At 47.0% G+C, this 25994-nt stretch overlaps 1 protein-coding gene across 1 annotated transcript in view; it reads left to right on the plus strand.

Moving 5' to 3' along the window:
- Positions 1 to 514: 514 nt before the first annotated feature.
- The window catches only part of St6galnac5 (ST6 N-acetylgalactosaminide alpha-2,6-sialyltransferase 5), a 143853-nt gene continuing 118373 nt past the window's right edge, over positions 515 to 25994 (plus strand). The window contains exons 1-2 of the mRNA XM_075981043.1: positions 515 to 893; positions 1559 to 1795. Of these exons, the coding sequence (XP_075837158.1) occupies positions 879 to 893; positions 1559 to 1795 (252 nt within the window). The 5' untranslated portion in view covers positions 515 to 878. The remainder of the gene's footprint in view (positions 894 to 1558; positions 1796 to 25994) is intronic.

Raw genomic sequence — 25994 nt, forward strand, 5'->3', positions numbered from 1 at the left:
TTATCTTCACCAGCTAGTACATCTTCACTGCGATTAGGAAGACTCTGCGGTCCTGGTTAATCACATGGGTAGGATGCACTGACTGTTTCCAAAACTTTGAAATTGTTTAAGTAAGTACTGGGGACCTCAAAGGTTGAGTAGAAATATAAATTGTGTTCTTGGAAGCAAATGATGAATGAAGTCATTTACATGAAAGAGTACGGTCCAAAGGAAGCATGAGACTAACAATTTGTCAAAACAAAATTAAGGAGGAAAAGGACATTCGAAAACAACTAGAAATTGCACTGACATAATTTTTCAGAAAAATAATTCTAAGGTAACATTTTCCAAGCAGCAATCACAAAATGCAAATATAAATAGATCTATTGGCATTTGGGAAGTTAACTTGTTTTTAATAGAATCATAAAACTGAAATTTTCGTTAGTAAATTTTCAAATGACCACCATGTTCAGGATCGAATTGGGTTCTGAGTCCTTTTTAGCTTGATGGTTCCATGAAAAGATAATAAATCTCCAAACCAAGAAGTGGGTACACCCTTGCGGTTAACTGTCTCGCCCCAGAAATTCCACATCACTGAAAAGATGGTTTGGGGGCTGGGAGGGGGACTGCAGAGGACTCTAGGACCCAGCAGGCGGCGGCAGGAGGCAGTGTGTGGATCGCTGAGACTCGGAGGGTCCGGCTCAGTTTTAATTCTCCTCTAATCTCTGCCACAGCAGCGCTTCCCAGGTCGCGAGGCTTCTGCTCCCGCTCAGCTGCCCGCCGGCCGCCAGGCAAGCATCCGAGGCACCTCTGCCCCATCACCCACCATGGACAGCCTCCAAGAAAAAGTGGCTCCGGACGCGCTTGCCTGAGAATCCCGCACAAAAGAGGCGCTCAAAATGAAGACCTTGATGGTGAGTCTGTTGTTCCAACTCCACCAGGCAGAGGCAAGGACCCCCGGGACTCTATGTCCCAGGGGATGCCCGTAGAAGCCTGGCCAGGTACCTAGCCCTGTGGCAAAAGGTCGCTTGTCATGGGTGACAACTTTCTACCTGGCTTGGAACCCCGGGATAAACACTAGAGATGCCTGGGCTCCTGGATCTTTAATGAGTGATCCAAGGAGCGACTGGAGAGCAGAGGAACAGGCTGACCTCTTCGGAAAGGAAGGTGCCCCACAGCCACTGCTGGGCACAAACTCGGAGGGGCAGAGGGGCGGGGAGAAGGGACCATCATCGACTTTCTTGGTTTCCTTGTCGGATTTCAAACTTAGCGGGGATCGCTGCGGGAAGCCCCGGGGGCCCAGAAGAGATGGTGTGCAGACGGATGAGATCCCAGCAGCATAGGTGGGGACCAGACCTTCCTCCCCAAATTGCCCAGGGCGAGCATGCTCACCCTCACCGCAGGTCACCACTGTGAGAGGCGGGCTGTAAGTGCATCCCCGGCAGGTGTACTGGACCATGTCACCTCTGATCCCGACTGCCCAGGACCTGTGCCTGTCAATAGGAGCTGCAAGCTTCCCGGCTGCACGCTCAGTGCTCAGTCGCTGTCTTCTCTCTCTTGCCCGCCCTCCCGCCTGCAGCACCATGGTCTGGCAGTGTGTTTAGTGCTCACTACCATGTGCACCAGCTTGTTGCTCGTGTACAGCAGCCTCGGCAGCCAGAAGGAGCGGCCCCCGCAGCAGCAGCAGCAGCAGCAACAACAGCAGCAGGCGACTGCCGGCAGCGTGCAGCCAGCAGAGAGCAGTCCCCAGCCACGTAGGACCGCCCCCGCCGGACACCCGCAGTTGGATGGATACCTTGGTGTAGCAGACCACAAGGTGACAGCTTGTGCGCCATCCTGCCGGCCACCGCTTGGCCTGGGCACCCTGTACACCTTACCGTTCCTCTCTGCTGGGGCGGTGAGGCACAGGAGAGAAGGTGTTAGTTCGGAGGCTAGAAGGTAGTGTGCACCAGTTGGGGCAGGGAGGGGTGTGTGCTAGCTATGAATTGCTATTCCGAGGAGGATGCAAAGTTCATCAGGGAATAGGAATGAGGTGAGTGGACCCCAAACCTCAAAGATCCTGGACTAGAATCCTGAGCCCTAGCAATAGCAGCTGCTGATGGATGTCCAGTTGCTGGAGCCTGGCGTATTCTAAACCAGTACTGCCCGGGTGAGAGGAAACATGAATCTCAGGGTCTAATAACCATGGTTCCTCCTGCACTTCCAGAGGGAACAAGAAAGAGCCCCCGTCACAACTCAGTCCTCAGGTTCCCCCCTCTGATCTCTGCTGGGTACTGCTCTGGGCTGAAAGGCCCCAGCCCCTGGGGAGCCCAGTTCTGGCAGGCACAGAGGGCTGGAGGCATACACAGCTCCCATTGGCTAGAAAGCCTGTTTTCCTTTGCCTTCCGGGAAGCTACTGCATGGCTTGGCTAATAATTAATAAGCTGGGTTTTTTCCCTTTAAATTGAACCTCCTTTCCTTAGACTAACAAGTCTCCGGTTTCAGTACAGGAAGCCACTGGGAGAAACCAAATCAAGTTTCCTGATTCCAGTGATATTTTAATACAGTTTAAATTCATCTCTGATTATTTGAAATTGCTAGTGTGTTTTTATTAAACACACACACACACACACACACACACACACTTCCATTCTGTGTCTATAAACCTAGAAGATGACTTGAAAGCTCTCAACTCTTTTACTGCATGTTATGATCGTGAACCAAAGTAATATTTGCAGATGTTCCTTCTGTGTGAGAAGATTGCTCTTGTCACACATGAGTAAGTCAGACTTTAAGTGACAATCCAAGTATTGCCACTCACCTGTGCTGTGTAGAATGCTACAGATGTGAAGAACCCAAAGGGGCTTCATATGCAGGACTCAGCTTTCCCATCCCTGAATGCCTGATGAAATTAAGGCGTGCCCCGAGATGAGTGGAGCAAGATGCACTACTAGGTGAAGCCAGCGCTGGCTGTAAACGGTGCTGTGGGGTGCACCAAGGAGGAGCTCACATCCTCTGAGAGGCAAGCAATGTTTCTTTGACAATATGAAAGTTGTACTAGGGAGACTTCTGAGATGTGAACAGGAGGAGGTGCCCATTTGGGGTAGACTTAAAACTCCAGTGCAGAGGCTTAACAATTATAATTTCGGTTCGCCTTGGTTGCTGATTGATTTCGTGCTGGGGTCTGCATGTGCGGGCTGCTGATAAGGCCTGCAGGTGTGGGGAACTTTAGCCCTGGCTTCTGCCTGGGGATGGATGTGGCGTTCTGTGTGGGCCACTGGCATGTGATCAATAAGGTATGGTGGTGGATTTCACACTTGTTCTTTAGTGGGAACCCACCTCAAATTGTGGAACCATTCATGAACAGGGAATGTCTAAAGATCAAGACCCTGCAAGCTCTGATGGATATGAGATGATATTCCTAATACTTTCTTTCTTCTGGAACCTAGTGTTCAACTATCCCCAACTAGGAGGACTAAGAGTTTAACAGTAATCTTTAAAAAAATGCTTATGCAAACAGGTGTGCTGTTAATATTTTCAGGGTATCGGGGCCTTGTGTGATTAGGATGAACAATGACCTTTCCGTGTTTTAAGAAATGCTACATGCAAATGGAAATTCTTGGCAGATGGAGGTCTTCTCTGTATAAATTATCCGTATCGATGCAATTTGTTCCTTAAAAACCACCATCTCCCAGTATGCACACTCTGGCAAACCCAACACTGTGGGCTAAGGCTGAAGAATGGCAAATTTGAGGTCAGTCTGAGTAACATAGGGCACCTTGTGCCAAAAATCCAAGAGAGACAGGAAAGAAAAAAGAAAAGGAAGGAAGGAAGGAAGAAAGGAAAGAAAGAAAAGAGGGAAGGGAGGGAGAGAAGGGAGGGAGGGAGCTGAGGAAGGAAGGGAAACAGAAGGAAAGGAGAAAGGGGAAAACAATAAGGAATGGAGGAAGGAGGAAAGGAAGAAAGGAGGGGAGCAAAGAAGAAAGGAGGAGGGAACAAAGGAGGAAGAAGAGAAGAAGGAATAAAAGAAGGAAATAAGAAAAGAAGGAGAAAGAAGGAAGGAGGGAGGGAAGGAAGAAGGAAGAAAAAGCAAGGATAAAGGGAGAAAAGAATGAAGGAAGGGAGAAGAAAGGAAAGAAGGAGAAAGGAAAAAAGCAAGGGCCCGTCTCACAAGTCCCACTCCGAGGTTGCACCAGAGCACAGATGACACCAGGCAAAGCAACAAGTGCAAACCCAAGATGTTCTACATCAGTGGGCCATGTCCCTTTGTCCCAAGGAGCTGAGGCCAACCTGTCCAATGGCCCACTTTACCCTCTGTGGCTCTGGCCAGCAAATGGACGGAGCTCTCACTCCCAGTGGGCACCTGAGGCACACACCCCTACAAACACCTAAAAGCTATTGGTGGCTTCAGTTTTGCTTGAGACTGTCCACAGTCTCCATCAGGTAAGGCTTGAAATCATTTGTTAGGGTGTCTGCAGAGAAGAACTTTACTCCAGTTAACACGGCAGGGGGTAGGGAACAAAACCTCTCCTGTCCTGACCACACTGTCACATGGCACCATGTCCCCCTTTCTCTTCTTCTCTCTCACATCAGGTCTCAGAAAAATCACAGATACCCTGGAATGAGGCAACCCCAAAACCATATGCCCCTGCATCCTGATCAGAACTCAAACGGACATCGAGTTTACTCTTGATTCATAGAACCTAGAGAGACCTGTAGATACCATGAAGAAACCGTTCACATCTCCACAGCTCCAGGTCCCAAAGACAGATAGAGATGTGGTGTTTATGTGCATTTACACGACGGAATTAACATTATAACTCAAAGATTAAATTCAACAGGTGGCCCTAATCCCCAGCACATGAATTTTACAAATTATAGGTTGTCTGCTTTGATAGGCTTGTCGCCTATGACTATGGACTAAATTATTATTGAGATTAAATTATGATGTGCTTTTGTTCAATGATAGGCTGAGTCAGGTGGGTGCATGTGAAGATTAAAACATCCTTTTGTCTGCCATAATAGGCCCTTCTCCCTCTCCTCCCGCGTTCATAGACAAGAAGATAGGAATTATAATCCCGGCATGAGTATACACACAGAAGGCCAGGATGTTGCTGTTCTGCCCAGTAGAGCCGCCCTCTTTCCCAGTCTCTCTTCCCTCCCACTCATTCCTGCCCCATTGGGTCTGTGTCAGCACAGTCCCTGCATCTGTATTTAGTGATTATCCTCTGTGTTGTCAGTTTTGGAAGCCACTGACGGCTAACATGACTGCCCAAGTACAAGAGAAGAAACCAATTTTCATATCCTGGGAAAATTTCCTCATTATTGTAGCATAATGTAACCAAACAAAATAGATACACACAGAGACCACACACGTGCACACACACACATACATGTGCATGCTCTCTCTCTCAACACATTCAATCAAGCAGCTCTCAGAGGAAGGAACCAAGTCTTCCAGCACCAAGAAAAGAGAGAGAACTCAATTCTATTTCGAGCCTAGATCTTTCTAGGTAGAAAAAGCCATTTTCCATCTGGTAGACCTTGGGAATTACAGTGCAGCTGATTCCTGCTTCAAAAACCCTTATCACAGAAGGCCCACCTGTCTGTCACCTGCCCTACCCTTTTCTGCACAGGCTAAGGACAAGACAGTAAAAGGACCCTAGAGCTGAGGCCCTGCAGATACCTCTACACTTCACGAGCAGCCTCAGGTGGGAGTTGCCACAGGCCGACAGCACGTTTGGACCTGTGCTTTTCTTTCTCGGGCACTGGGTTATTTGGTATTTTTTGGTGATTGTGCTGTTGTTATTAATATGCAGATGTCCCCAGGAAGTATGGACAAGTCATTTCAGCAACTAAAAAATAATCAGGAGAAAACCAATACGTCCTCTAACTTCTTTCAAAGCTATGGACGAAGGGTCCCTCTTTAGAAAGTCTATAAATGCTTAACGACAAGTTGACACCATTTATTAAGCTCCATTTGATGACATTTGAGTAATCCAATCAGTGATAAATCATTTCGGTGTCCAGAAAATTCTGCATGAGCTAATTTCCATGCTCAGGTACTAGCACACCCGGTCTGCCAACACCGATGAAATTACACAGAAAAGGAGCCACGAGGTCAAGCAGCTTCTGCCAGTGAAGAGTTTCAACAGTGTGGGCAGATGGGCTGGCTTGGCAGGGAGAGGCACTTGCTGGCATGCCCTGAGTGCATCCTCAGGAGCCATGTGGGGAAAGGAGAGAATGTACTCCCGCAAGCTGCCCTCTGACTTCTACGAGTGAATCACAGTGCATACTCACATACTCACTCTCTCCATCTCTCTCTCTCTTATAAAAGTAAAGGGTTTAATTTTAATTTAAAATTTCAATAATATGGCTACTTTTAACAGAAGAAAGATTTGTGTGACAATAGTTAAAATACTGACCCCCACACTGCTGTGACAGGTAGGAATTTTGCAATGGAGGCAGTGCCAACATCACTCCAGCTTTGTGTCCTTGGTGAGGGACTGTAGGCTGCCCCCTGTGAAGTTTCTTCCTTCAGGATCTGCCCTCCTTCTCATGGGAAGCCCCTTCCCAAAGTCTTTCTTCTCACAGGACCTCAGGTGATGTCATCTTTTAATGAGCCACATTTTGTTTTTCTTTCCTTGTATCTCATAATACCTTAATTTAAGTAAACTTAAAGCTGTCTGTCAGATCCCCTCTGAGGACAATCTAGTGCTGTCATGGTAACGTCTTTGTCCATCTTCTTAACCAGTGTAACTCCAAGAACTGGATGGAGTAGAACTTGGCACTAGTGGGTATGTAATTCATATGTACTGAAAGAGATCAGAACGTGGGGGCAGAGCTGAGCACTCCACTTTACACGCATGTTTCCTCCACGGGAAATATCAGTGTGGTCCCAAGGCCTTGTAGGTCTTGTTTTCCTAAATTTATTTTTGCAAGAAAAACAATAACTATAAGTATATCCATGGAGAAGAAAAAAATTTTAAAAATTCAAAACAAAAAGCGTTGGGAACAAGACGTGGGAGTCCACCTAACAGGCTTCCTTGTGATTCCTGTACATATTAAAGCTGGAGAGTTACTGTCAGGAGTGTCTTAGCCTCACAGTGATTTGTTCTGGAGGTTTGGAGCTCATTGCAGGCCCTGGCAAATGCTCACTGAAGGCTGAACAGTTTCAGGACTGGGCACTGAAGGAAGAACACAATCCCTATCCTCAAAGGGCCTTTGATCTCCTTGGAAAAGACAGACAAAGGAGAAAGCAGTTAAACAATAAAGCCAGGGCTGAATGACAATGTGGGAGGCAATAGACAGCCAAGGCACACTGACTCACAGAGGGCAGCGTCCGTGCTGTTTGCTCGACAACAAACTGAGCTAAATGCTGTTACTACAGTAGGAGCATATAAATAAAGCCTTCTATACAGAATAGAGCACATAAAACTACCATTGTATTGTTTAACCCCATCTATAGATTGGGGTGGGCGCATGCTCTGATAACTAGTCATTCAACAAGGTGGGTATCAAAACTATTGCCAAGGGGATTGATTTCTACATTCAAGATGTTAAGTTTATGACACTCCCCTGTGAGGCAGTCTCCTGAACGGCTTAGTTTCCTCTGTAGCGTGGTCTCAGTGTCACATTTAAGCTAAACCCTGTACCTTTCGTTTGGTGACTGTGGAGATGATCTCATCAGCCAGCGGACAGCACTTGTTGTCTGTCATGGGCCTACTTGACCTGTGTGCAAGGTGCACGTCCATCACCTTAGGGCCAGGCAGCAGCAGGTGGACTTCCGAGATTGAAGTGGGATAGGAGAGAGTCAGCAAGTTTCCAGACTGTGTACTCTGGCAGCAGCTGTGCAGCTTCTTAAGCTAGGGAGACAATGAATGACTTTCTCATAGGGAAGAGTGTCCCCTCTGCTCTTGAACTTGATGTAGGAAAAGCACTCTCCTGGAAGTCAGTGAACGCATGATTAGGCAAAATGTGGGTGGTGACGACATTTATACGCTGCATTCAGATTCTCTTCCGCGTAATCCTTCCATCTTAAATGTTTAGGCCAGCATTGGACAAATAAATATTTTTACTGTGTGTTCCAATCATTATAACTTCCCAGACAAAAATCACAGGAAGTGTGTTCCCAGCTGAGACATCCCATCCACAGAAAGCCCTCCTTGTCATGTAGCCCAGGTTAGACCAGGGCTAGATGTTTGGTCTTCATATCTAGAATTCTATGAAATGTCTGCCTCCCGGCTTGGCAACTGGCTTTTGGAGACCGGACTATTTTCTGTGTGTATGTCATATTTCCAGGTTTTAGCATAATTCCTGGGTCTGCAATAAATATTTGTCAAATAAACCCTGTCTATATAAATATTTTAATTTCTTCTAAAAGTAGCCTATGTCAAATGTCTGACCATTTAGAGTTGCTGCAGAGGTCATTTCCTAAATACCAATCTCCCCCACCACAATTTATAGTTCAGTAGTTAACTCATTTCTATGTTTTTGAACTAATCCGATCTCTTAAGACATATTCAGGATTTTTGAGTTACACAGGCAACTTTTAAAAATTATCAAAAGGCATTCCTGAATAGTTGTGTGATTTGCCCAAGGTCACGGCTAGTTGCAGCTGGGGATGACATGTGATCCTGATGTGTGCTCCATTATCATGAGGGGATTCGGGGCCAATATCTCCTGAGCAGTGACTTGCCGGTATTTGGACAGAATTTATTAAAATGAAGAGCCTAGGCCTACCCAGTTATTGGAAAGAAATAAATATTTAAACATCTCATTATTCTGAAATGAATATGAGAATATGCCTCCAGATAGTTGAAAAGGGTCTTCCACCAATGGCTGTGCTTGCCACAGCTACTCTAAGGGCGCAGAATACAGGGCACCAATGTAATTGGAACAATTTGCAACTCAGAGTAGATTTGGCCGTGAAGAGTCACTGAGGCAAGCTGGGAAGGTGGCTTTGTGTGTCGCTTGCTGCTTGCAGCACAAGCCTGAAGACCTGAAGCTGACCCCCTAAACCTACATAAAACCCAAGAGCATGCTTCTGTAATCCCAACCATCCTCAAAGAAATGGGGGGAGAAGGCAGGAGAATTTCCCAGAAGGTCCTGGGACCAGCGAGCCTGGTATATGTGTGCAGTCACAGGACAGAAGGAACACCCTGTCCCCAAAACAAGGTAGATGGTCGAGACCAATTCCTGAGGGCTGATCCCTGACTCCATTGTGTACTGTTCTGCACACTCATACATACCACACACACACTCCACATTCATACAGAGAAAGAGAGGGAGACAGAAAGAGCCATGATTGATAGGCTTTGTTTCCCTCTGAAACTTCACAGGCCAGGTCTCCTTACCTGTATTTCCCTGTGCGCTCCAACAGAACCGTGGTCCACTGAGCACTGAACACTCTGTGTCTTTTCCAGCTCAGTTGCACGTATCCCTCAGTCATCCCCCAAACATCATAGTATACACTCACTGAAACTGATGTCTGCCCTAGTTAGCTTCTTGTTTCTGTGATAAAAACACTGACCAAAACCAACTCGGGGGAACAAACGGGTTAACTCTACATACGTGGTTTTGCTCCCAGATAGGAACTGAGGGAAGTGGGGCAGGAACTCAAGCAGGAACAGAGGAAGAGCTAGCCCTGCAGGAGTGCTTCTCACTAGCTTACTCTCCACACCTCCCTCATGGCTCACACACCCGAGGTCTACCTTCCGAGCTGACCCTGCCCACAGTGGTATGGGCCCTCCCACATCAATCGTTAGCAAAGAAAATGTCCCACAGAAACACAGACAGGCCAATCCGGGGGAGGCATTTATCTCAGTTGAGGGTTCCCTACCTCAGATTTGCCTAGGTTTGTGTCTAGTTGATAAAAATTAACCCGCATAATCAAACCAAGGGGAGGGTGTTTAATTACACGCAGACAGTGCTACAGCCCAGGGAAGACGTGCCATCTAGAGACTCAGCCAACCATGAGTTCGAAGGACCGTCCCTCTGCAAAGCCCACAGCCTCCCCTCCCCTCAGAGAAGGAATACCTCCTCTGAATTACTCCAGGCAGGAAAGAAACTCTTTTAGAACTATAAGGGAGAGAATTAACCTTGACAGTTTCTGAAGCTCGGAATGAAAAGAAAACTTTATTATTATTATTTTCTCTCTTTGCGGCTATGGTGCTATCTGCAGTGTCTCAGATCCAGGCAGACGCTGAGAGTTCTCGGCCTTAAGTGCAGAGTTAAACAATTATTTCTTATAAGAAGCATATTCTGAAAATGAATTGCACATATGGGACATCTCAGCTGACTATTACTGCGAATCTTCTTACAGACTGACTTATGTTTCTTGCAAGCTTCCATTGAAATGCTGGCCCATCGCTTAGAGGGACTGCCTGTGTGTGCCCAGCTTCAGCCCTGGCAGCTCTCCTGGGCCCAGGCTCCACACACTCTGGGCGCCTGTGTTGCTCATCCACATGTCCCTGCTGTTCCTTCCACAGAAAACACCCTTCCAGGGGCAGGAGATGACTCAAAATTAAAGCAGCCACTACTCTAGCAAAGGACTCAACTTCAGTCCCCTGCATCCACACTAGGTGACTCACAACAGCTCCAGAGGATTAGACTGCCTCTTCTTCTCTCAGTCGGCAACCGCACTCAGGTACACGTGACCACATGCAGGCACATACAAGTGATTCAAAGAAAAACTTATCTTAAAAGGAAATATCCTTCTCTTATGTTGCCGGACACAGACCTACTTGTTCATTACGACCCAGCCTCAGCATCCTTATCTAAACCACAAGATAGAACCCACATGCTGAGGAAGGAGATACTCTTCCAGACTGCCCACATCAGTCATCTCATTCACGAGGAGCACCTGCTATGCAGTAAGCATAAGAGGGAAAGGGGAAAGAGACAAGAGACCAACCCCCGCCCACTAGAGGAGTAAGTACTGTCAGACAGCACTTGGCCCTGAGAGTTTTGATGTTCTTCACACATCACGGAGTGTGCGTGTACCAAACAAGACAGTGCCCTGGCCTTATTATCTTCTGGGACCACCCCTGTATACACAGTTTGTTGTTGACAAAAATGTGCTTCCACTCTGCATGGCTATATTAGCATCATACCCCAGTGAGGCTAAGCTATTCTTTGTAGCTGTGTGCATTTTCAGATCCCATGGTATCTCCAATGGTTTCCTTACATGTCTCCCAGTCTCGTCTACCTTCTTGTACATAATTTAGTGATATTATGTTTTGTAGGCATCAAATCTCAGGAAATCCTTGTTGAGTACTAGGTAGACAGAGGCTGGCTGTGATTATACATATTTTTTATGATATTATTGAGCTCTACATTTTTCTCTGCACCCCTAACCTGCCTCTACCCTCCTTTCAACCCTCTTCCATGGTCCCCATGCTCCCAATTTACTCAGGAAATCTTGTCATTTTCTACTTCCCATATAGATTAGATCCATGTTTATCTCTCTTAGTGCCCTCATTGTTGTCTAGGTTCTCTGGGATTGTGAATTGTAGGCTGGTTTTCTTTGCTTTATGTCTAAAAGTCACTTATGAGTGAGTACATATAATATTTGTCTTTCTGGGTCTTGGTTACCTCACTCAATATGATGTTTTCTAGATCCTGAATTTCAAGACGTCATTAATTTTTCTGCGGTGTAGTACTCCATTGTGTAACTGTACCACATTTTCTTTATCTATTCTTTGGTCGAGGGGCATTTAGGTTGTTTCCAGGTTCTGGCAATGACAAACAGTACTGCTATGAACATAGCTGAGCACATGTCCTTGTGGTACAATTGAGCACCCTTTGGGTATATACCCAAAAGTGGTATTACTGGGTCTTGAGGAAGTTGTTTCCTAATTTTCTGAGAAATTGCCATACTGATAGGTGATAATACATGTTATGAAGATATTCAAATAAATCCAGCTAATAAGCACATTAATCGTAAGAATGGACAAAGATGATTAAGTGGGGTCGGTACAACTGCACATACCTAGCCTTAATTTCTAAGTCTCTTGAAGACAGACTTCAATTAATGAACCTTCCAGAATGGTAGACCAGATGTCAAAGCAAGAGAGCATGTCCAGTTCTTTTGTAATGAGCTCTTATAACTTCTAGCTTAAGTCTGATGAGTGACTAACCAATGTGTATTCATTCCTTAGTTTGTTGTATGCATGGGCCTACCTTGTACCTAACACGGGGAAGGGGTGGCAGGAGGCAGCAAATGACAAGTAAAGCAATAACCCCCAACTCTGTGAAATTTACATCCATCGGTAAAAGCAGAGAAATAGATATCAAGACGTTATGGAGGTTTAGATAGGAAACTGAGCATGCTCCAGGGATTGCATTTATCCTGAAATCAGTTGTAAAATAGAGACACAATTTACCTCAGTATGTTTCTGCTGGATCATTCTAGAATCAGTAAACATGATTAAAGTAGTTCTTGGTTACAGGAAAGGGGACTGTTGTTCAAACTAGCAAACTAGTACTGTGATCAGAGTCAGTGACATTGGCAGCCAGAGGATGAAGACAACACAGGCTTCTGCCTGTGACAGTATTCTAAGCTTGCCACCAGAGTGCTCAGTCAGAATACAGCAGAAGGTTTGTGGTTCAAGGGCTGCAGAGTCCAGGGATGATCCCAGATGGCAGCTCAACTTCGTCCAATTTCAAACCTTGCTGTGCATCTTAATGCCACATGCCGACTTGTGCAAAAACAGGAAGCAGCGATGTTCTGGTGAGGGCTGAAGCAAGCTGTTGGTAGAGACACCACAGTGCGTGCTGGTGACGGTGGGCATGAAACTGTCCCCCTGCAGCACAGCCAGCAGGATCTGGGATAGAGGTGCTCTGAGGACCCTTACAGTGCTATAGCTCTCCAGGGGGTAGGCAGACTGCACTCTTGTCTGGGGAGGGCTTCGTCACATAGTACATCTTACCAGGTGTAGGCCTAGCTTAGTCAAGGGTGGTTTTCCCTCCTCTCATTTCCCATTTTGCTATAGAGAACACAATTACCATTCTTTGAAATCACCTTCGTTAACAACATCTAAGGGAAGGGAAGCTTCCATTCCCATTGCATCAGAAGGAAATTGGCCATAAAGTAATGTAAAATTTGTCAAGAGCAAGCCTGGATCTTAATTTTCTCCAACCGCATTTGATTGGAAACAAAAATGCATACTGTACATCTAAATGAATGGCAGGTTTATGGGACCCATATTTGGAGTTACTCAGCAATTTGCACCTGCCAGGCTGCCGTAGGGATATATGCAAGGTGTCTCAAGGTACCTGAAGCTCCCATCCACACCAAAACTCATAAAGCCATCATTTTGTTTTCATTCCACGGGTACAAGTTTTGAATAAGGAATGCACAAGGTAATTATCTCTGTGTTCTAGAACACAGAAAGGGGCATGGGGGGACCCCCATTCCTATCGCTCCAGCCATAGCCACACTTAGAGACGCTTAGCCCTGGTGCTGTGACTGCCACAAATCTCCACCCAGTGAAGCATGCCCAGGCCCCAGAGCTCTGCATAGTTTGGTGGAGGCTTACTGTGTGATGAATTACTAATCCTAAAAGTCAGAAATGGATGTCAGAGAGTGAGAACTGGCCCCACAAGCCTGCGAACATGGCAGGATGGTGGGCACTCTGTGCTGCTCCAATAGAGCCCCAGATCCTGCACATTTACAGAGAACATTCTTCGCAGCTGTGCAGGGAGAGAGTTCAAGCTTCAACCTTGGCAATGGGTATCTGATGAAGGCTGCATCCTGAAAGGGGACTAGTGTTCGCTGTGCCCTCCTACAGCTGAACAAAAGAGACAAGGAGCAACCCCCTGTAAGGCATGGACCTGTGTGGGGGTGGCTTGGAAGTAGTGGGGGCGGGGGGAGTGGGAGGGAAGGTTGGGAGGACTCTGTTATAAGGGCATCTAATACCTCAAGGGGTGCAGTGGTTACTTTTGTCATTGGGGCCCAAACAACCTGACTTAGTCTGAGGAGGAAGCATTTATTTTGGCTCATGATTTTTGCCATAGGTCATCATGGAGGGGGAAGCAAGGCAGTAAAGGGATTAAAGGAAGTGGGAGCTGGGCCTGGGACTCCTGACCTTCCGTACACCTCAGCAGAACTGGGGGGCAGAAACCTGAGGAAAATGGAGCTGGGCTATCAGCCTCAAGGCCCCCCTCCCAGTGGCCCACCTCCTAAGGAGGCCTTAACTTTAAATACAGGGGCTGGTAGGGAGCGTTCGACAGTCAAACCATAAGCAGGCAAGACGTTTGTAAGGCCTACCACCATGACACTGGCAAGGTGATGATAATTAGATACAGGACCAACGTGGAAACAGTGCTCGCTCCTTTCCTGTAGGCAGGGACGCTCTGCAGTCACGCCGTTAGAGCATGCTAATCGGTCTCTAGAAACACCAATAAGCGTGTCTTGGCATAAGTTCTGAGTCATCTGGGGGGGGGGGTCACAGTTGCTTGCCGTTATTACATCTGAACACAACCCGATATCCAGTTAGATAACACAGGAACAACAGGCTAAAGAATCACTGAGTCCAGGAGGCTCTGCCTGGGAACGAGCGGCACAGTGACTGTGGTCTACGGTGAGCCCCCAGGTTCCTGGGGGTGCTACACCCTCAGCTCTGCATAGTCTGCACGTCAAAGATTATTTGTAACTATGGAGAGGGGCTCCACATGGTACCCGGATGCTCATCACACCCCTCATCTTGTACACAACCCACTCCTGTCCTCTTTTCTTTGGAAAGACCGAGTCTTGCCAGGTAGCCCAGGCCATCCTTAAACTTGCAATCTTCCTGTGTCTGCCGTGAGAGCACCGGGATTGCAAGTGGGCACCACCGTGTCCAGGGGAAAAGGCCATTTATTTGTTTCCTCATTTATTTTAATGAGCATGAGTGTTTTGTCTGCACAGATGTCTGTGCACCACATGTATGCCTGGTGCCCTACAAGGCAGAAGAGAGTATGGATCCCTTGGAACTGGAGTTTTTGACAGTTCTGAGCTGCCATGTGGGCGCTGGAAAACAAACCTGAGTAGTTTGGAAGAACAACCAGTGCTATTAGCTGCTAAACTCTCTCGGCGGTCCCTAAAGGACTTTTCTAATGAGTCCACACAACTTTAAAAGCTTTGCACGGTCTCAAGGGAGGAATGGAGCCAGGTGCTCCTCCGCGTATCTCTGGCTTTCTGTGCCAACCTAGGAACACCCGAACTCAGCCGCCACTGGCTCAGATCTTGCCTGTGGACCGTGTTCGTGTGCACAGAGCGCCTTCTGTTGGGAAGCGTCAACAAGGAAAGAGAGACCGGGTGCTGACTTTGGAGAAATGAGCATCGCTCCCTTCCTTGCAGTCAATGTGGGTGCTTGACAGTGTGGCAGAAGCTAAAGGAGAGACTAAGCCGTACCTGTGAATTAAATTCATCATGCACTTCCTTATGAGAGTCTTCATACCTACCGAGATGTGTGTCGGCGGTGAGAGGGGCTTCAATATTTCACCCATCTTTGTGGACTAGGCGGGGTCTAGTGATGCTTTGCCAGCATGAAGTGATCCTGGTACCAGGGAAGGTACTAAATGAACATAATTCATTCACTAGCTTAACACTAAAATATATTCCAGTTCACTTGGTCTAGTTAGTTACTGGTCCTGATGTTTAAGCTGAAGTTCCCACTTTGCTGCCCCTGAAGGTGTCTGCATCCTTGGCCACTCCCCCATCCTGTCAGCCTGTAGGCTCTTTACAGAGAAGGTTGTGTTTCCTGCCTGCCTCTCACCCCACCCATTCTCCCAACTGAAGATAAATTTAGATTTCATAAAATATTCCCAGTAATCTTTTCATCCCGTTTGGCATTTTCCTTCAAATCTCAGTAGGTGATGGGTAACTGCTGTGGGGGTATCACTAGAGGAAGCCTCGTGTGGCTCTTCCAGAACACTGCTGGAGAAAAGGGGCTGAGGGGTGGGTGTGCGACTGTTCACACACACACAGCCTCCTGTTTGTCCCGGGTTTCAGCTTGACAGTTCAGTCTGTTCCATAAATATAACTCAGAGCAGTCATCCACATGCAGGGCAGAGTGCTTGACAACACTTGCTTTCCTAGACAGAGCTTTCACCGAACAGGAATTTGTAATTTCCACATTGCTTATAGCTTAGTAATTATATCTTTACGTGGCACAGTCTCAGAACAAGTGCTCTCCAGGCCATGGACAGAGTATGTGTGCCTGCCCTTAGAGGCCCTGGGGTCACCCGTCCACACAGGCAGAGCGGCAGAGAATGGCCAACCCTAGCCTGGGGCCACCTGTCCACACAGGCAGAGTGGCAGAGGATGGCCTAGCCTGGGGCCACCTGTCCACACAGGCAGAGTGGCCGCGGATGCCTAGCCTGGGGCCACCTGTCCACACAGGCAGAGCGGCAGAGGATGGCCAACCCTAGCCTGGGGCCACCTGTCCCACACCGGCAGAGCAGCAGAGGATGGCCTAGCCTGGGGTCACCCATCCACACAGGCAGAGTGGCAGAGGATGGCCTAGCCTGGGGTCACCCATCCACACAGGCAGAGCGACAGAGGATGGCCTAGTCTGGGGTCACCCATCCACACAGGCAGAGCGGCAGAGGATGGCCTAGTCTGGGGTCACCTGTCCCACACCGGCAGAGCGACAGAGGACAGCCACCCTAGTCTGGGACTTGCGGAGTGTGTCTTCACTGCAGCAGGCCTTCTGCTTGCCTGGCCCTTCTTCACTCTCTGGATTAAAGAATTACTCAATCCTTGCCATTTTCCTTTGGGAGGGCTTTTATTGTGATGATAAATGTAATAGCATCCACAAACCCTGTCATTTACCTGTAGACTTCTCTGGCAGTGTCTGTATGTGCTGTATTGAGCAGAGAGTGCAGCTACTTAGTTCCACAGTTTCCATCACCCAACGCAGGCTCTGTAGACAATGAAGTAATAGGACCTTTCCTTCCCTCCCCTTGTCCCCAGAACCCTCAATGCTGCTTTCTGTCTCCATGAATTGGCCTAGTCTCAATAATCCGTATATGTGGAACCTCCCAATACGTATCACATAAGGAGGCTCTGCCTTTACGTGGCCATAGGTGGGAGGAAAGAGAGAGTACCACCCTCTTCCACAAAGCCTTTGAGAGACCCTTGCTCGCCCTGGCGGAGTGCAGACTGTTGTGGAATACATTACACCTCTGTGCTGTCCACAGACGAGCAGCCGACGTTTGGCTGCAGCACACCCTGTTCATCTGGCCCTGTCCTGGTGGGTCCTCGGATGTGTCCACCATTTGAGTGACGCTGCCCGGCAAGTCCGTGTTCCCACCCCTCCTTTCACTTCCTTCTTTTCCCTCTTTCCTTTGCTCCCTTCTCAATGCTACATGGCACCTCTGCCTCTGATCTTCATCACCGAGGACATGTACAAGAAGAAGAGAAATAAGGAAGTCCAAGAAACTGACTCCTGCCTTGTTTTTCTCCATCTAAATAGCAAATAAACATTTTTTGACTATTTTTTTATTTATGTCATGTCAGGTATGGGATCTGGAACTCCGATGGCAGTGCTGGATTCCCTGTCCTCATGTCCCCCATCCTCCCCTGAGTGAGTGCCCTGGAGCCCAAACAAACATTTTTTAAATGTAGGGGAAAATGGGAAAAAGTCCCCCAAGTCCCACCACTTTGAGATAAATAATGACACCATGTTAATTTATTTCTGCATTATTTTACATTGAATTCATCTCTAAGCACTGATACAATTCATCTGGTTTGGCGGTAAGTCTCTGTGCAGCCCACAGACTCACAATTCTCCTTGCCTCTGCCTCCCACGTGCTGAGATCACAGTGCTGACACGCTGCTTGTGATGTGATCTAAGGTGGGAATGAGCTTGTCCTTTGTTTTTGCACATATTAAACTAGTCTTCGAGGCGTCTTGTAGTCAGCGGTTGCATTTTCCCCCTTTTCAGTGCTAGTGACCGTACCCACGGCCCGTGACTGTGAAGCCAGCGTCCACCACGTAACTATGTCTTCGGCCCTTGGCTTTGGGTTTTGGGATAAATTTTTCTATCCTGCAGTTGTCGGTTTCTCTTTGTTCTTCCCATGCATGTCGAGGTTACCCCTATTCTTTGAAAAGCCCACACGGAAGTTTAAATAGAGAGCTACAAATGTTCTAATTGCTTTTATTCCCCAATAATTATATCCTTCTCCGGTAAGGATTTTGACTTTAAAGGTTTCGTCTGACCTATCCAACTGCTGGCTTTGATCAGAATAACTCTCCCACCCTTATCCCTTTGATTAGTAATCAAAGTTTCATGAGAGAAAAACGAGTAATGTACTACTTAAATGTGGGGATGTCCCTTGCCAAAAGTCTGTTTTTATCGTTTTTGGGGTTTTTGAGTTAAACAACCACCTTAGCTGTTTTTCTTGCTGTCTGGCAACATGCCCAACAGAAGCAACCGGAGAAAGGAAGGGCGGAGGGCTGGGGAGGCGGGCAGCTGGGTAGAGCACTTGACGCTCAAGAGCCAGGCCCCACATTCTGATCTCGGCACCCACATTTCAAAACGACAGGGCAGTGACATGCAGCTGTAACCCCAGAGCTGTGGGGGTGCAGACAGGCAGATGCCAGGGGCTCAATGGCCAGCAAATCTTTTGAAAACAGTGAGCATCAGGTTCAGAGAGAGACCTGGGCAACAGAGGCAGACACCTGGCAGCAACCTCTGGCCAGCACACTTTTCTGTTTTTAAATCATATTCTTGAAGTTTGAATGTGTATACTCAATAATCTCTTAGTATTTTTATTTTTAAATAATGAAATAAAAATTATATGTATTGATCATGAATACCACAGTGTTTCAATATCTGTAGATGATACAGAAGAACTAAAATCTATATAGTACCTCACATAGTCAACACTTTTGAGGCCAGAACCCATAAAATCTAGTCTGAAATCGATTTTCAAGTACATGATGTCATTTTCACCAGCACTACCCAGTTCAGCGGCAGATCTGTCGAATGTGCTCTTCCTAGGGGATGCTGTGCGCCTATGTGTGGGTCTTATGTAGCCCAGGCTGTCCTGGAATTCACTGTGTAGCTGAGGGTGACCTTCAACTCCTTCTCATCTTCCAGCTCTCTACCTCCCCAGTGCTGAATTACAGGTGTGCCCAGCAGAAACCGTGCAACTTTTACCAACACGTCTCCCTCCTCCCTCATCACCTCAGCCTTCGCTGAATGCGTCCCCCCCTCGCACACGTACTACACACAGTTCAACATTTTTAGATTCCAGATTGTGAGCCTCACACCTCACAGCAACCAGAGAGCAGGAGAGGGGAGGGGAGGGGAGGAACTCAGGAAAAGGATGTAATCCTTCAAGGTGCGACTCCAGAGTCATGCTTCCTCCCACCAGGCTCTGCCTCCCACCTTCCCACCACTTCATTCTGCTCCACTTGTGAGCCCGCCGGTGGATTAGTGCGTGAATGAGGTCAGAGCCTGCACTATCCAATGCTGTCCCGGAAGTTCTCTGAGTGTCACGGTACACAAGCGGGGCTTCCACAGCAGGAGTTTTGGGGGACACTTTTAGATCCAAACCATGACGTCCATGTCAGTTAATAAATGGCTCAGTCCTCTTCCAGGTAATTCAGACCTGAGCACTTTAACTCTGGTAAACTCGGATGTCGATCTGACAGGAGTTTAGTGCAGTTACTGCTGAGCCATCTCGGTACTTCATCTTTAATTGTCGAGTTATGAGTTCTAGGAAGCCGAGCAGGCTTATAGGGCTTCGTCTCACTGCACCCCATTCTGAGCCCTTCCTTCCAATTGTTCTTTCAGCTTGCTGCTCAGCTGTGTCTAGTCCACTAAACACATTTATCTGCTAAACACATTTATCCCTAGGGGTTTTAATAATCCTGTTCATCATTTCTAGATATTAATTCAAATTGCCTTGATAGTTTTTCACAGCGTCTCCTGATTATATAAATATTATGTTTTTAGCTGTGGACTTCATTGTCTTAAGTCTTAAAACCAGAGGAGGATGCGAGGTGTCTAGCTCGAACACTCTCCACGTTATTCCCTTGAGACAGGGTGTCTAGGCCAGAGGCCAGAACACCCCAGAGACCCTCTCGTCTCCGCTTCCCGCATCTCCGGACTCATGCGACCATGCCTTGCTTTTTATGTCAGTGCTTAGGATTTAAACTCAGGTCCTTGTGCTTGAGTGGTGGGTACTTTTACCCACTGAGCCATCTCTCCAACCCTTATTCTGACTCAGTTTGAATTTTTATGATGTACAATATTACTGAACGTCTGTTATATGCATATCGGCCATTTCGGTATCTTTGCTGGAGGAATATTTATTCAGATCCCTTTGTACATTTTTTCATTAGATTACTTGCATTTTAAAAATTTCCTTATTTGTGTATCTATGTGTGTATGTATGTAGTCATGTGCATACGTCTGTGTACACAGAGGCCAGAAATGGACACCCGGTTCTTCCTTTATCACTCTCCACCTGTTCCTCTGAGGCAGGGTCTCTCCCTGAACCTGGGACTCTTGCTTCCTCATCTAAGCTGAAATCCAGCAAGCTCCACGTATCCTCCTGCATCTGGGATGGTAGGCATGTGTCAGACAGCGCGGTGCTGGGGCCCACGCTTAGTGCTCGTGACTGCACAGAAGCCCTCTGAGCCGTCACTGCAGCCTCTGAGTGACTTGTGTTTTTGTTGCCGAGTTATCAATCTTTCTATATCCTGGATATGAGTCCCATAGAAGTCATATGACTTGCAAATTATTTTCTCTTGTCCCTACATTGTACTTTTCATTCTTGGTATCTTTTGGATTACCAAATTTTTAGTTATAATGATAATTGATCTATATTTTCATTTCTCACTGACACTTTTAGTACAGGATTTAAGAACTATCACTTAATCTAATATTATAAAGAAAATGACCACATTTTATAGTTTTATGGTTTTAGCCTCCTAAGAGTTAAGTGAGGCCAATGATCTGTTTGGGGTTAGCTGTGGATATGATAAGCGTGGGGTTTCCACATAGTCTTGTGTGTGCACCTGTCCAGTTTTCCGGCACTGTATGTTTAAAAGCTCTCCCTTCTTTACTTCACTGTCTTAACACTCTCTTCAAAAGCAACTCGGACATAATGCAGACAGAAAAGCAGGGAGGGAGTTAGGAATGGGGTGACCGAGGCACGTATCTCATCAACTCTACCAGGGGTCATGAGGCTGACACACACCTGTTATTGTGGGAACGACAAGAGGCTGTCATTTCCAAACTGCAGACGCTTTACCCTGAGGAGGAGAAGAGTTTTGTTTTGTTTTCCACAGACTAAGAATAGTTTGTGCACTGTTGAGTAAGTAGTGGAAAGGTTGTAAAATTCCTCACACCCCTCCAAGATCACGTTTGTAAGAACCTTGATCTCACAACCAGCGTGAGTCTCACAAACAACAGCTCCCACGGGAGTGTTACTACGGACAGAAACAGTCTGTTGCTTCCGCTGCTGCCGTGTTGCTTGGGGCCGCTTTTGTTTTGATGTGGTTGTTCAAAGATAGCATTTTGCAGTAAGTAGCAACACCTGAAGGTAGATGTTAGACAGAAAGAGCCATATTTGGGACTGTTTTTCACCTTAGTTAGACGTTCCATTTACTTGGGAAGATGTTCTCCATTCCCTGCAGTCAGTGAGGCTAAATCTGGAGTCTGGTGTCATCTCTGTGTGTTTTGAATAGGAATGGAAGAAAAGCGCTTCTCAGACTTTTGATTTGGGACGACAGACAGACAATGTGAGCATGCATGTCTGTGGGTGCATTAGTATGTGTGTGTGCATATATGTGACTGTGTGTTGTGTGTCTGAGTGTGTGTGAAGTCCAGAAGTCAACCTTATTATATTTCAATTTATTCTTATTGCTATGTATGTGTAGGTGTGTGTGTGTACAGTGTAGGTGTGTGTGTGTACATGGGAGTACAGGTATGCATGCAGACTGAAGGTGTCCGGTCTCCTGGAGTGGGGGTTACAGGTGGTCATGAGCCACTAATGTCAGGAACCAAATCAGGTCCTCTGGAAAAGAAGCAAGTGCTCTTAACCTCTGAGTCACCGTCCCAGCCCTGTCACATTATTTCTGACATGGGGCCTCTCAATGTCCAGGAACCCATAGAATAGGCTTAGCTGCCTGGCTACTGAGCACCCACACCCAGCACTGGCAGTGCAAGTGTGCACAGGTGTGCCCAGGGCTTTTACATCCACTGTGAGGACCAAACTCAAGTCCTCATGACTGAGCAGCAAGCCTGCTGCCGATCCAGCTATTTTCCCCAGCCCTAAGATGATCTGGAAATATTCTATCCAAAATAACGTCACTCTTCAGTTAAGCTTGCGAGCATGGCTGGTGCCCAGAAGCCCTGTGACAAGGGGCACACACTGCCTATGTTTCTCCAGAAGGGATGTCACCTATGGCTCACACAGAGCCAGTGTAGGAAACAGTTCTTTAGGTAACAAAGGAACCAGCATAAAGTAAACATGCTAAGCATGCACATACAATCAAACCATAAAGTCAACACGGTAAGCATGCACACATAATCAAATCACTCTTGTTAAGTTTTTGCACCTCAGTCTGTGCAGTTTTGCAAAGAAAGGAGAAGGGATTAAATGTGCAGTTTGGTAGTGAGAGCCTCTAGCTGCTTCCTAGGCAGTCCCCCAGAATGAATTAAAGTGTGTCCCTTGCTCACCATAACCTGTTTGTTCTCGACAGCAAACACCCTGTGCTGGGGCGTGCAGATTTATCACCATAGCCCGAAGCATGCGAGGTTCCTAGACAGCAGGGTTTGCATTCTAAATATCATTTATGCATTCACTCCTTAATTTACACCTGGACTTTTGGCAGGCGTAAGAAATCTCACAATGGAAAAGAAGATGTAGTCTACCCTCGGGATGGCGTTTCTTTAGAGCCCCAGTGCTCAGAAGACAGCTTAGCCTGGGGAAGAGTTTAGTGAAACACTGTTAATGTGAGGAAGGGAAGGCAGAGAGGAAATGGAAAGAAAGGGAATCCAGCTTCACAAAGGACCGAGGCTGTGTCCTGGTACAAACAGATGTGCTACAGAAGACTGGAAGAGATGAGCTGAGACAGATGTGGCTGGGAGATGGCTCAGTGGGAAAATCGCTTCCCTGTGCAACCCCGGGGGCATGAGTTCAGATTCCCAGCACCCGCATAAAGAACAAATCCAAGTGTTCAGGTGCACATCTGTGAACCCAGTGCTGGGTCGGCAAAGACAGGTGGATCTCTGGGAATAGCTGTCCAGCCAGCCCGCAGCCAGCCCGCAGCCAGCTCCCAATCAGCCTTTCCAAAACTGCAGCTATAGGTTCAGGGAAAAAACCTGCCTCAAAACATAAGATGGGAGAGGACAGTGTTCAGTGTTGACCTTCAGCCTTTATACATTAAACACACACACACTAAATAATAAATAAAACTGTTTTAATTAAAAGCTAGCAGCAGCAGGCGTCAGCCCAACCGCGGACACACACCTGTCCCTGGCATTCAGGAGGCCAAGACTAGAATATTTAGTCAAAGTCAGACCTGAGCGACATCCTGAGATGCTCTCTCAGAACCGAAGGAGTCAGAACCAGATGAGGAGGATTTGGGTGTGATGTCTAAGAGCTCTGGAGACAGACCAGACTGGATTAGATCTTCACCCACTGCCTATAGCTTTAGCCAATATGCCTACTTGGTTTTGACACTCGGTTTCCCTTACAGCCTTTGGGAAGGAACAGTACCGAGCCCTTGGGAGCGTTGAAGTGCTGGCAGTTTGTAATCAGAAAGGACTGTGAAACCGAGCACCCCACAGCTTAGGAGATGCCAGTCACACACAATGCATGCAGCTCCCATCCAGCTTTTCCTCAAACCCTGAATTGTGGCCACAGTCCAGACACTCCCAGACAGTAGGCCTTGAGGTTTTCCTTTACCTCTGAAATGGGTTCGAGGCAATGCTGTCTGGAAAACCTCGGTAGGAGAGGCCGGATGGCTGGAGTCTTGCTCGGCACTTTCCGAGAAGCTTAAACAGAAACTGAACTATTACAACACGTTCTGCACTTCCCAGAGGCAGTCAGAGATGCTTGAATGAGACTTTTTGCACATCCCCCATGTGGCCCCAGCCCTGCAGCAGCAGTGTTTGGGCTCCTAAGGATCTTCCTGCCTAGAGTGGTTGACAAAAGTCAGCGGAGTGCAGGAAATGACACCTGGTGACACGGGAGTTCAGAGCACACAAGGAGACACTAAGTGAGGAGACTTTGTACCCAGCTGTGCCCACTGGACCTGCTCGTGAACTCCATGGGCTCCTGTTGCACTAATTGAGGTCACGATGCTCAAGGAGAAATAACAGCCATTGTCATGAGTGACATTCTAGCAATTAGTCCAAATTCTTTCAAATTCTACAAAGTATCTCCAGGTTACTAGAAGCAGATTGGACTGGGATGAGCACAGGGACCTGTCTGAGCCGGTTTGCTATCTCCAAGTGTTGCCAAGACTGTAGATTCCTGACAGCCCCTACTAAAGGTCAATCAGGTCAGAGCATGTAGGAAATGTTTATTTCTCAATATCCCAGAATCAAAACATACTTTTACAAAAGAAAACATCTACCAAGTCTGCCATGAAAAGAACCCAACTTATTATTTCTTTCTAAAATTTCCCAATTTCCATGATTTCTTGTCAAAGTATTTGAAACAGACTCGAAGTGAACAAAATGAAAGTAGGAAAAAGGCTGCTCAGACTTCAAAAGTGAAAAAACGAGAAAATGATTATTTCAACCTCCTTCCACACTTGGTGAGTTAAAATGACTTTTCTTCAATGCCTGTTTCTTACTCAATGATAAAAATCATAGTTATATATGTCAACAAGTTTTCCCTGACTTAATGTGTACTTTGTGGAGAACTGAGACAGTAAACTGTGGCGTGTCTTTCCTCAGAACAGTGCACTCCAGCAAACAAGATGATGTTTATAGCTAGTGAGTGCTGGTTCCTTTAGATGTGAGTGTAACGCTCGGGTAGGTACATGTTTTCTCCCTCGGTAGCCTCAAATGAGAAAAAGTTGTATTTTGTAACGCAGAGTTTGAGGAGACGGAATAGGTGTTCATAGTATATGAATCATCGGTATCTGATGAAAATGTAACTGGAGAATCACACATCCCATCAACGGGGCCACAGACTGTCCCCAGGTCACAAAAGGTGGTGAGTGTATGTGACACTTCTTGCTCCCTCCATGTTCATCATGATAAAACCCAGTCAGTTGCGTGCCATGACACCCTGGACAGCATCTGGGGACTTCTCCCAAACCAGACTGCCCTCTGCCTGTGCCCGCTCCCCATACCTGCCACCAGAGGGCAGCACTGAGATCACCTTCAACCCAGCGTTCTACAGGCTGCTGATGTTAAGGGCTGGGCAAAGCTCCCTTTGGGGTGAAGCATTCACTTCTGTCTATGGTGACCCGCCATTCTTAGCCACTACACACCGCTTTACCGCTTCCGTTACATCCCTGTGTCCCAGAAACCCTAAGACAAATTGCAAAACATTCAGAAACTGCTAATAACGTAAACCAAGAGAGGAGGCTGCAGGAATTTGAGGCCTTTGGATAAGCAGGCTGTGAGTAAATTTTCCATTCGCAAGTGCTCTGCTGCCTTGGTCTTACAGCTCACGTGTTTCTTAATACTTTGCAGACTGAAGCAACTGAAATCCTTTTTGTCTTTTTAGAACTGTGAATACTGCCTCCCGATGCGAGTTTTGCTTTCTTGCCTTAGTTTGGATGAGTGTTTTGGCTTGAGTGTGTTCAAGGAGCGTGAGCTCCCAAGTGGAGTTTACTTCTAAACGGCAGCTGCTGCACACTTTGCTTTGTTTTCCCGGGGCAGTAGAATGGCCAGCTGAGGCTGTGGGCCAACCTCTGTCCTGGTCACTCTACAGATATCCCCTGAGTGTCAGAGATACCGACACCCTAGCCCAGGAAGCTAATGTCATTTATTTACTGTGCCGATATGACCATCTTTTGAGACTATTTTTCTTACAACGAAAGGGAAGGGCACACACCCTTCACATGT

This window comes from Microtus pennsylvanicus, chromosome 7, assembly GCF_037038515.1.
Source record: "Microtus pennsylvanicus isolate mMicPen1 chromosome 7, mMicPen1.hap1, whole genome shotgun sequence".
NCBI lineage: Eukaryota > Metazoa > Chordata > Mammalia > Rodentia > Cricetidae > Microtus > Microtus pennsylvanicus.